Here is a 12,590-nt window from a genome sequence, read left to right on the forward strand (position 1 = left end):
AACACAGATTGAATGCATTTGCCCCTTTGTGTTAATCAATTATCAGAAATGTGAAAGCTTATTCAATCATCCTGTGTTGATTTATGGAGCAATCTTTAAGAGGGCTCATACCAATTGATCCACTCATTTAATCAAGAAAAAAGCAAAATATAATATTTGCACCATACAAATTGGCTATTGCAGCCAGAAGCTGAGCAATTCATCATTTCTGTGGTAGTTTGATGGCCTTTGGGAAGGGAAATTGGCCATTAACTAGTTTGAAATTTCTACAGAAATTGAGGTATTTTGGGTGTCTTGGAAAAATCACCAAAACGACGTCAAAAAGCTGATCAAGCCAAATGAATTTAAAAAAATGAATCATTGTTTTTGTTAAAGTACATTTCAAGTGTAATTGTTCTTAGTTCTGCTGATCTTTCAACCTAATGAGCCTTTTAACCAAATTGCCAATTATGATCTTCATTTTTGAAAAGAGTCCAAAAGATGATCTGAAATAAAATGCCAAACATTTCCAATGACAGCAATGGCAACTTTCAGACACCCCCATCAATATTCATCTAGCGCACAATGTATGTAACTCTAGTCATTCCACCAAGTCTTCTGTGATATCTTTGTGCTTCCCTATTGTCCCTGGAAGGGAGGTGTTATATTCTAGTCATCAATATCAATTTACATTTAACACTACTCCTACCATCATACTCGTCATAGAAATTTTCCTTTTTTATAAATACCTCCACAAACAATCTAGTCAACAGCCACCATCCGGTTATCATACACTAACCTAGTCTGAAAATTTTGAATTTGGGCAAGAAATAAAATGAATTTGAACAAGGCAGAATTTCTTATAGTGTGAAGCATCATTTTGTCATTCTTGCATCCCTGATTACTTCCTCAACAAGTTCTGAAAAATCATGAACCCAACAACCAGCCTTTTTTCGGTTTGGGGCTAGGGTCAGAGGATTGATTGCATCAGCTAGGGCATGAATTGACTTGGAAGGACTTTGGCCGCTTTCAACCACTTTTGGTTGGCCGGTCCAAAACGCCTTTAAATGATATCTCATCCAAGGTCCTTCTCAGTGGCAAAAATCAACTTTGAAGGATTTTTTGCAATTTTCTGCTACCATTTCTGATAGGTTGTCAAAAATGATTGTCATTAATTTCTCAGACCTGGATCACATTGCCTATTTCCTATGTTTGTCAGTCAGTACCATGTTTGGCATCAGCTTTGTTCTCTGTCTGAGGCGTGGCTAACGTGTAAGAGTTTCCTCAACATAAAATTCAGGGCCGAGATTAATTCAAACCAGATATCTGTCTTAAGGTGGCTTTACACTAGGATGGAAAACAGAGATTGAGTCCGGTTTAGAGATTGAAGGACTAGTGCTGGGGCAAGTCTGACAAAAGGCTTGAGTCCAGTGGAAGACTCTAGTAAACGGCGTCAATCTAGTGTTTCATTGCCCAATCAGCGTAGTCAGTTATAATTTGAGTTTTAAGGTGGCATAACTTTTGATTCAGTTGTTCAATTAATGTGTAAACTACCTGTGCAGTCGCACCAACCTAGCGCGAGTCTCATTTAAAAAACCCGCAATGCGGTGACTTGATCCCGAAAAGTCAATTATCAACCTTGGCATTCCTGTCCAGTTTGCAGTGGTTCATGCCTTGTCTTACTTTCCGCGCGCTGTCAATCAACCAACCCTGTTGGTTTGTTTACGTTCAGACCTCGCGCTCCCGCTTGCGCTCCCGCTTGCACTCTTGCCAACGAAGTGACTGTATTCGTAAGTGGTTAATAATTCAAGGTATCTTGTCGGTTGCTTTGGCCTTTATTATTTATTTGTGTAGAAATTAGTGGATGGAGCTATTGTATATCAGTGTCTTGTTCGGTTGAATAGTTGGTTGTTAGGAGCCTACTTTGTTTTTGATTAATAACAAAGCAAGGATTGGTCACTCTACTAGTAAAGGGCTGTTTTGTTGTCAGTGAGAACGTTAGGTTAGCCTGACACCTAGCGGAGCAGAATTCTAACTGTTTCTAAAGTTATTCATTGAATTATTATTCATAATATAGCCGTGACATTGAAAATGTCTTCGGTCGGTGTATCGCTGTTGATGTGGCTTCTGCGGTTTCATGTTTCATTCATCAGGCACATATTCAGTTCCTTTTGATTTATGTTTAGAATTAAAAAGCACATAAGTGTGAGGTTCCAAGAGTTTAAAGCTTTACCTTCCGTAATGATGTTGTTTGTTTCCTTGGCAAAGTTATGAAGTCATCGTGGACAACACATAACAGCACATACATAACTTTAATATGTGTACCACACTTCTTCCCGATATCGTGGGAAGTTCCATGTTTTTTTCATGCACATAGAGAGTTAGGATGGAAGATAATCGGCTCCAACAAGAGGAGGAAATCGAGGTTTTAACCTCGATCTATCCTCAAAATATCACAATTCACAGTACTCAACAAATCGACTTGAGGATACAAGACGCGAATCATGAGGCTTTGCTTCGAGTATCATTCCCTCCATCTTATCCTTCAGAGGTGCTGGACATCCATCAAATACTTTTATCCTTCAAGCGACAATCCAGAACTATCTTTTGATCTATTACAGAGCCCTCCCAATTATGAGCTATCCGCTCCGTTTTTATCTACGGAGGTCAAAGAGAGTTTATCTCAACAACTAGATGCCCTTGGTCAAGACAAACTTGGCTTACCCGTAGTCTTTACATGGGTGGAGGCCATTCGAGAAGCCGTGGAACAATGGACTAAAACTCTCGTCAGAAGTGTCGAAAATGACGATCAGGTGCCACTTAAAACTGATTCGGAGCGCATCTTGGGTGATTTAGAAGCGAGACGTTTAGCAATAGAATGTCCGGAGATATTCACTGGGGACCCCATTGAGGATCGGAAAAGCATATTTCAAGCCCATTTTGCTCGCGTCCAGAATGTGGAGGAAGTGCAAGCTGTGCTAGCTAAATTGAAGGAGAACCGCAAAATCGCCAATGCCGCGCATAATATGTTTGCTTATCGAATCAAAAAAACAGGTTAAATAAGGGTAGGCGGATGAAAATCAATAGAGGCTAATCGTTTGTTCTTTGTTTAAGATGGAAAACTCGTGATTCAAGATTGTGATGATGATGGGGAGAATCAAGCGGGTAGTCGCATGCTTCATCTTTTAGAGATTATTGGCGTTGAAAACGTGGTTGTGGTCGTATCACGATGGTTTGGCGGTATTCATTTGGGTCCAGATCGATTCAAACACATCAACAACGCGACGAGAAACATTTTAGAAATCAATGGAGCCATCAGCAAAGACCCCAATTTCACGACAACCAAGTGCAGAAAATGATGACACCTTATTTCCCAACAAAAAAGTTGGTTCAATTACTCCACAAAATGTAATTAACTACAAAAACAAATATGTCGTCTAAACATGAAATTTCTTTCAAGTATAAATTCATGCCAAGCTCGTTGAACTTATTCGTATGTTCTATACAATTTTCTTACAAGGAAAACGGGATAAAGTTTTACAAACAAAGGCTTGGATTACCTTTTTGATAATTGCTTTGCCTATCTAATTCGTAGATGCACACAAAAAGTTTTAGATTTAGGCGCGTCAATGAACTCTCTGTCAGCATAGGAATGATTAGTCAAATTGTCCGATCTTGGCCAGCAATGTTTACTGAAAACACTTACGGCCAGTCTCATAAATGGGACGCTCAATATGCTGAATTTAAAAAAATGCTGTCCCAAATGGTCTTGCTGGTCAGGAGTAAGGACAGATGCAATTTTTTCACTGGTTAAAATGACTTTGTCCTCTCGTAATGATCAATTGCTTGTTTGGTGAAGAGACAATTATGTTTTGTTAAGTTTAATAAATCAATTTCCAGCGTTGAGTGCCCGGCATGAGGAAGAGTAAGTACGTGTACGTACTCGCGTTTGGCTTTCGCACTTTGAAAGTTGTTACTCAACAAGCGTTGCTAATGCTGTAGGCAATTAGGGCACCAATTTTGAAAATAAATTATTTAACGCAAAAGGCACTGTAGCCAAAGCAAGTTCTGTAGCACCTTGTAGAATCCACCCTGTAGGAAAGTGCCAGGTCAATAATCAAAAGTACATATTTTTCAAAAAAGTAAAACAAACTTTTTGACCCATATCTTGACGATATCTATGGTCAAGAACATGTTTAAAACCATAAGTGAATACGTACAAAAAATATTTGACTGGAAAAAAGGGAATTTCCATGCTTACATTTGGGCGACATGTCCAATTCCGATTACGTGTTATTGCAACCCAATTTAGTTCAATTGGTGTACACACTTTTTCTGTCCAACAGAAAGATGACATTTTATGCATCAAAATTGTTAATTTTCATATAACGGCCTGAAGCACATTGAAGATATAAATCTGGTCTTTATTCTAGTTCTCAATCTAAAGATAAACGTTGCCTGGAGTTGTTTGACATTCCATCCTATCTGTAATATGAGCGTGACTTCCGTAATTATTTCATAGAAATAATCTCTCTTCTTCTTTCTCGCACTAGCAACATTTTTCGGAGGTAAGTTATGTAACACAAAAGAGTGAAAATTGATGACCTTTGCTTTGTTTTTCCCCTTTGTTTTGTGGACGGTAAGAGTATTCAGTTATGTTTTTTCGTGAAATGAGTCTATCGTCAATGCTCGAGAACTCAGTGGGGTTATCTTTAAAGGTAGGATAGATATATCGACTGAAAATACCGTATGCTATCTACTACGATTTTGATTCAATATATCCTCTCCGTTGTTCAAAAGGGCACAGCGTTAAAATGACGTTTGATTGCAACATGCTTGAACAGGATTGATGTATTATCCTGCATACCCCTCAATGTCCCGTTCACATACTCTATGTTTACTTGCAGACCCTTCTCCAAAGGTTGTAAACTGTTCAGCCCTATTTCCTCAACAATTTTGAAGAAAATTGAGTGATTGTTATTGATCGTACAAACAGATAAAAAACACCATGGTTTTATTTCAACCTCACTTACAATCTAGCTAATGTTGGGGCTTCAATGACGACAGGGTCTTAACCATATTCATATATAGTATAGTCTGGGATCTTAAAGGCAGAAGAGATATTAATCGCACCTTATGTGATACTAAAAAATGGGGACGAAAAGCAGGAACTGCATGATTTTTGGTCTACAATTTTAATGGCCAGAGGTGGGGAAGGGTCGGGTACTACCCAATTTCCACAAATTTTGTGTATTTGGCTTGTCATGACAAAATTCATTGGCCTGATTTTAATTTTATGAGATTCCTTGTATTTTTTAAAATGTTGCCATCAAGCATGAATCATTCAAAAAAAGAAAACTCGTAAAGATATCCTGAAGCACATTCTTGACAATCTTAACTTCGCTCATGCACAGATGGGCTTCGTCAACCCAAAAGTTAACCTAACTCAGGGGTCGTTTGGCCTAAAATTGTTTACAATCGAGAGCAAAAGTTCACTTTTTCAGTCGAGCATAGGATATCGAGTAGATATTTGGTTTCGAGGATATATGTGGATGACTCAAGTTGTGCTACTATGGGTAACAAGTAAAACCTGGTACTTGAACTTTCTTTTTACTGGGGGGATTAGCCGCCAATTTTCAATTCACTCCATCCACTCTGCTGAGCCAAAGGCAATTAAAAAAAACTCTCTGGATTGTTAAGATTATCAACAATGCACGATAATAGGCAAAAGGGAGGGAAATACACAATAAAATTCAAAAAGCCTCACAATCGAGGAGAGAAAACTGGGGGTAGGTATCTCTAAGAAAAGCTTTTCTATTACTCACAAATGTCGTAAAGAAACGTCTTTTTATAGAGGTTCCAACATCCACCAATAATATGCATTGCTAGCAAGAAAGTCGGACCAGTTTTTTTGAGTACATGGATGACACATGAAAGTCTGTTAGGGTATGGATTATGATGGAAGAGGCACTGCCTTCAGTTGGATGCAGTAGTACACTTTGATAGTCAACAATTAGGCTAATGAGCATAATTATTTAAGTAAAAACACAGAAAATATGTTTTCCCTCGTTTTGCTTTCTTTTGATGGTTCTAGGTACTATGCAATTACGCAGTTTTTTCTAGTTTCAATATGGGTGTTGCACATCAGTTGACATTTCACAACCTCTCACGTTGGTTGCGCCGTGGGAGGCATGAAAAGGAGCGTGCAAAATGTGAAAAGATTTTAAAATTGCACAAAAAGGTGCGAACATGCAAAAAAATGTAAAAATGCCAAGAAACAGATGTTAGAATGTCAAAAAGGTCGTTTTAGGCCCTTTTTGACCTCTTTGTTGGTTTTTTTCTCTTACAAAATGCGAGTCACATTGCATATATGCAGCACTCGGACAATGCCCACCTCTGGTTGACGCTTTCAATCAACTATTGCCTCTGAATATGCGTCCTTATGGCTAATCTGTGTTAATAAGATGATAAGAATAATCGCAAGTTGAAGAGCGGATTTGGATCGAAATATTAGCTCCACTTCGTGATCGTACTCATATTGACTAGCACACAGAAACATGTCAGTGGAATTGTTGCATTCACCTGGCTTCAAGATCGACAGAGGGAGTAAGAATTCATTCATCAGCTACTCTTCAATACATTACTTCTGGCAATTCATTAATTAGCCTCGAGTCCCATGTGAATTCTAGATTGTGACCCCAGGAAAAAAGAGGAGTGCAAGAAGCGCCATCCAGCATCATGTATTTACCGAAAAGTGGAATGTCCCGCCAGAAAGTGTTCAGATATTATGTTTGTTGAAGACGTTTGTAAACATTTGGAACATTTCCATTACAACTCTACCGTCTTCACAACCATTGACAGGTGAGAGAGAATTAGCTCAAAAGTGATGACTAAGCCATCTCGTATACATGTGCTATCTATCTTTAAGTGCCCGATTGTCTTGCCGGTTTCCGATTAATGTGGGAAATCCGAAAGGCCCCCACAATTCTTTCGACCATTCGTGGCTTTACGACGGCCAACGGTTTTTCGCCAGGTTTCAACAAGTTTACCCTGTTTGGTACTCATGGGTCTATGTAATTGGGGACTCTGAAATTGCCCAACGTTACTCCTGTCAGATTGTGGCCATCTCAGCACAAGAAAAACCAACGGTAAACGAGCAACTTACTTTTCTCTTGTTTTTGATACAATCCCTTTTGTCCAGCAAACAACTCCAAAGCACTAGGGTCAATGCAAATTTTTCTGATCAATGCCCGGCTCTATTCGGAAAAGAAAAAGAAGTCAAAATGAAATATATTTTCAAGCCAAATTCCCAATTCGTGGCGCACAGTTGTTTCAAATTCGGGAAAAAAGGGTCGAGGGTGCTTTGAATGATAAATATACTTCATAAGAAATGAACTTTTTATGACGTTCCAAGAACGAAATATTGATCAGAGAGATTTTCTTGTAGGCGTCTAAGATATACGTTTTCCCAAGTTTTACCAAGAACATAAAAAGTATGAGAGTATTGGTGTTTTTTTGTATTGGGTTAAATAACACATTTTTGAGATTTGTTCTAACCCTGGTTTTAGGGCCAATTGTAGTGACCGTGGAGGCTTAAAGTGCGTTTAAAAGCACCTTCAAGCCTTCGAGAATCCAGGCTAGTTTGTAAAAATAATAAAGTCTTCCCCACTGTTTCCTCGGGCTCCTTCATTGCTCGATTTGCTCCCCTTGAAATATTCTTTGGGGGTATGTTGATGTTGATCCAGTAGCACCTTTTAAGTAAGACTCGGACACTTCTCGATTGAAGTTCTTGATCAGCCTTATATTCAAGGGCTGGCCAGATCCCCCAACTCTATTTCGTCGGTAGATGAGATAATGTAAAAATACAAAAAAAGATCTAATGCATAAGTTGTATGTCTTTGAGGTGCTGGACATTCCATTCCTTATAGCGGTAAGGAAGTCAGTAAAAAGGAGAAAAAAAAATCACATCCAAGAAAGTCTACTCTGAAGTTCAGCAAGTAAACCATTTTCCTTATGTAGAGTAAAGATCACTAATAACTCCCAAAAATGCGTGCATGTTCGAAAATTCGAATAGTTTTGTTCCCCGCAATATCTATATGCCTTTTTTATATGACAATATTTTGACTTTGCAATCATATGCAGTGACTTCAAAACAAGGTGCATCAGATTCGATCTCGTAAAATCAATTTTAACTGTTGCTTGATTTGACTAATGGAATTGTTTATCATTTTTTTATAATTCAACAATCAATGTTATTCTCATACAAAGTTATGGGTTGTGGAACTGTCAAGTCCTTTCTTTCATTTTCCCCTTAAAACGACACTTTTTCGAGGTGTAGAAATTTAGATTTATCAAGGAATCTTTGGCTTTTAAGCAATGCTGTATCATTTCTTTTGCCAACGGCCAAAGTTGAAACTGTTCTATCGTGTGTGCATACGATTCAAATGGTCCTTCAAAGACATGCAAGTAAATTCAGGCTTTCACTTCTAGATGAGGCTTCGAACTCGGTATGTTGGACCCATTCATCCGATTGACACGCCAAAAAAACAAGTCAGGACGAAAAGTGCCAACAGCCTCCAATTGTCACACCTAGTGGTGGACGAGTACAAAAACATGGATGTGACAAGTGCAGAGAGGGAAAGCGGATTCAACTCCTTTTTGAGAATCGATTATAGAATTAGAAAAGTGGACCGAAAATATCTGTCTGTATATGAATCGGGTGAAAGTAGCAGGTCATCTGGGGTGTTCAGATTTAATTGAGACGCGAGTTCTTTCATTGATCTCGGCAAGACGAATTTGCATGATCTCTAATAAACGACTGAAGTTGATCCTGAGCTGTGTTTGATTTACGTTGTCATTCACAAGTTTTTCGAAACATCAATACCATGATTGCCATTGCAATCCACTTAGGATATCTTAATTGAAAAATAATGGTAGACTATAATCACTAGTGCTGGTAAAAACAGTTAGGAGATTGCATTAAATATGACCAAATATTTCATTCAAGTCTGATCGTAAATGCAGTAAATTGTATTCAAGGAAGATTTGATATTGAAGTGCAAATGTATACCCTTCTCCGGGCGTTTTGCTGACAAAAGTGGCATGGATAGGGCAATCAACTTTCGCCAAGCTATCTTCTGTGAATCTAAGAAAAAAACGTCTTGGAACCACACATCATATGATCCATGGTTTGAATTGTCTGATCGAGCGCTCAACATACACGACAAATAAAGCTCTTGGTACAGGAGTGACACCCTGATACTTTGTCGGCTCCAACAAGCCTACTCTTTATCTGTGATGGGCATTGCTTTTGGACACATAAAGTGTCATAATTCTAGACTAAGGTTCTAAATTCAGGGTCAGGGGTTGACTGACTGTAGGACTGTCTTGATTAAAACCAATTAAAGCAAGATAAGTGAATCGACGTGGCATCCTACTGAGGACTTATTGACTTGTCAAACTCAAGAATTTCGCAGTATGATGACTAACGCCTCACAAAACATCTAAAAGTTGTGAAGGCGAATGTACGACCCATGTACGACCCAAAACCCAAAACAAGTACGAGAAATAAATCGTCGGAGGAAGGTTCCGTGAGACAGATTTTAAAGCAAATTTTAAAGTTTGACAAGTCAATAAGAGATGTTCAACAAAAAGTCTGATCAGGTTCACAACCTCATATGTAAGGGAAGATTGATAGCATCTGCGAGCCATCACGGTCCCTCTTATTGGCCACCAAGAGCTCTATCTCCTTCAGCCATCAGAACCACATAAAAGCTAAAGCCTAATGTAACGTAAGGCAAGTCCTAATAGCGCTAGTCAAGTAAACACGTACATGGACAACTGATGGTATTCCATGGAGTAAAATTAAAGACAACATGCCCAGCCAAACCGCACTGTGCATGCTTTGGATTTTGACATTTTTTCCATTTTACATGCTTGTCTAGGCAATTAGCATTGTGGTATTGAGCCAATTTGATAGTGCGTTCACTGATTAACACCAAACATGCTCATTTCGTAAGATTTTTTAACACAACTCGCTCAAAATCCCTCATTATTAAAAATTCAAAGGACGAATGGTGCGAGTTGACAGTGATGTTTGTCTTAGCTCTCTCTCCCCAAGATGACCAAAATCAGGGTGCCGGACCACATTTTTCCTTAAATTTCCTTTACTTGACATCCCCTATTGATTGGTGCGTTGACTAGTACAATGAAATACGGATATAAGAACTTCCAAAAATCATGAAAAGAAGAATTGTTCCGAATTAACCGAATTCTGCTTTCTCTGGTGGGCTTTGATACAATAGTATGGACATAGTATGATAATCAACGCAAAATGGTTACGATATCCGGACTCTGGATCTTGGGTTGGTTCTTGTGACCAATGTAATTCATAGGGTAAAAAACGGTTTCAATAAAAATGGTGCTAAAATCAAGAGTATTCCAATAACTGCGTAGTTCTTACAAGGAGGTTTATTATCTGTATAAATCCGTAATAGTTTCCCCCTTTCAATAAATGTCCTGGAGGAGAGCTTTGGTTTTTCTGCGTGTTTTGCATTGTTTTTTCATGTACGGTTCTAAGGGATCCCTCGACTTTACAAAATGCTTCCGTCCACAAATTGAACTTTTTAACCAAACAAAAACCATGCTTTGAATCCCTGACTCTGTTCAAAGGGTAATGATGGGGCGAGTTTGTTTTAAGTTGGAGTGCAGACTGACCCTAGCAGACATAAAGGCCATGTTGCATTTAGGGAAGGTCCTTGGCAAAGAGATGGACTGCATTGACTAACTCGTCAATCTTTCGCCTCTTATTGGCCAGTTAGGCAGCTCAAACGAAATCGGGGAAGAACCACGCTTTATTGCCATGTAGACTACTTGTGAAACCAGTAGACGACCCATTGTGTTTCCAGGGTCACTAACTATTTATAAGATTTTCAAAAGCAGTTCTTTTTTGCGGACTTCCTAACCAATGTTCGAAATGAAATCCCAAGTTCGCAGTTCGAGATGAAAGAACTAAAAGGTCCACTGGAGGTGGCGGGGTATAAACCCACGTTAACTTGGGAAAAGATTACTTACCTCTTCACAATGCGATTAGACCGCTCGGCTACACTAGCTTATGAAACCAAGGAATGGAACAAATGATTTTGACTCGCCCTATGATTTGATTTGATTTTGAAAGAATTTAAGTCAACGGATTAGGAGTTCGAGTCAAAGCTCTATCAAACTTTTTGCACCAAAAACGTCTTGCGTAAATAGTACGTTCAAATGAATAATTGATGCCCTATTCTCATTTGACAGCGACTAATCCGTTTTCATCAATATCCACGATAGTACGACTTCTTCCCGTAATAGGACAAGGAATTGGCAATCCTATTGGAGTTGTCATAAATCCCAAGTTGATCCTCTGTTGGCGTGAATTAATCTCCCCTCATTCAGACATGACAACGAGTATTTCCTGGTGTGATGAAAACGATCGCAAACTTAGGACGTACTTCTAGTTTATATACATGTACTGTCATTTTTAAGCTCGGTACAGAAGTAAAATTTTGCAATAAATAATTTTGATGAGGTCTTAACTTGAAGTTGCAGCAGCGCTTCTGAACATGAAACGTTATTAACTCGGATGGTTCGTTTGTATTGAAGAGGCCTCTACTAACTTAGTTCGAGATCGAGCTAGGAGTAGCAAGGAGGAAAACGAATGCTCTGACCGATCAATGCGCTATGGCTTTAGTCTACACCATGACCAGTAATTTTGGGAACAGAGAAATATGCCTATAACATCATATTTACTTAAGGTATTGGACTGAAATTTTGAACAGATCTAGGTCTGACATTTGAAATTCAACTTTGGCTCAATAATTTTCACAATGGTCACCGCAATTGGTAATGACTCCGGGTAGATACTAAGGAAAGTGATCGCTTAAAGACTGCATTATCTCCCCCCTAGAATTATGGCCCATGCACCATTGAGAATTGTCTTCAGTTCCCTGATACTTTCACAGTTTCGCAGTTTGAATCACGTGGAATGAGTCCATCCTTGTGGCAGTCTTGATGGAGGCCTTGTTGCTGAATTAACCATTATTTCAGAGGAGATGGTACAGCGTCTTGGTAGGATCTATTCTGTGGCAATAATTACAGATTACGATAGTTATTGACTTGAAATTTGAACAGATATTGGTGAGACATATTCACTTCAACCTTGTTTTGGTTCGCTTTCAAAATTAATGAAGACATGTGATTAAGGTGACCATTGTCAAATCTACTGAAACAAAGTGGAATTGAAAAGGTTTTACCAACATTTGTTCAAAATTTCAATCTGGTACCTTGTTTAATTGTTTGACTAAAAGCATTTTTCTTTGCTCCCATATTTATTGGTCATGTTATATGGTCGGGCTAGATCATATTCTCACTAAATCAAAAAATGAAGTTTTTGCTCTTTGGTACTTTACTTTCCCCAATAAATGGTGCTCAGCCAAGGGCTAATACTGCCAAAAATATATAAATCATATTGATATTGCTTACGCATGGATATATTGATCCTAATTAACGATATGATTTCGAATCAACTCAAAGAGTTTTGGAGTCTTTTAATTATCCTATGTGATTCCAAAATG

At 38.5% G+C, this 12,590-nt stretch overlaps 2 protein-coding genes across 2 annotated transcripts; both read left to right on the top strand.

Moving 5' to 3' along the window:
- Positions 1-2,039: 2,039 nt before the first annotated feature.
- On the top strand, positions 2,040-3,465 carry LOC131890400 (protein IMPACT-like). Its single transcript, XM_059239739.1, has 3 exons — positions 2,040-2,530; positions 2,601-3,033; positions 3,094-3,465. The coding sequence occupies exons 1-3, from the start codon at positions 2,366-2,368 to the stop codon at positions 3,336-3,338; spliced, it is 843 nt and encodes a 280-aa protein (XP_059095722.1). The 5' UTR covers positions 2,040-2,365; the 3' UTR covers positions 3,339-3,465.
- Positions 3,466-6,368: 2,903 nt separating this feature from the next.
- On the top strand, positions 6,369-8,807 carry LOC131890403 (uncharacterized). The gene is made up of 4 exons (XM_059239742.1): positions 6,369-6,585; positions 6,669-6,840; positions 6,908-7,127; positions 8,470-8,807. Exons 1-4 carry the CDS (start codon positions 6,537-6,539, stop codon positions 8,737-8,739), a joined length of 711 nt encoding a protein of 236 aa, XP_059095725.1. The 5' UTR covers positions 6,369-6,536; the 3' UTR covers positions 8,740-8,807.
- The last annotated feature ends 3,783 nt before the right edge of the window (positions 8,808-12,590 follow it).

Source organism: Tigriopus californicus, chromosome 11, assembly GCF_007210705.1.
Source record: "Tigriopus californicus strain San Diego chromosome 11, Tcal_SD_v2.1, whole genome shotgun sequence".
Lineage (NCBI taxonomy): Eukaryota > Metazoa > Arthropoda > Copepoda > Harpacticoida > Harpacticidae > Tigriopus > Tigriopus californicus.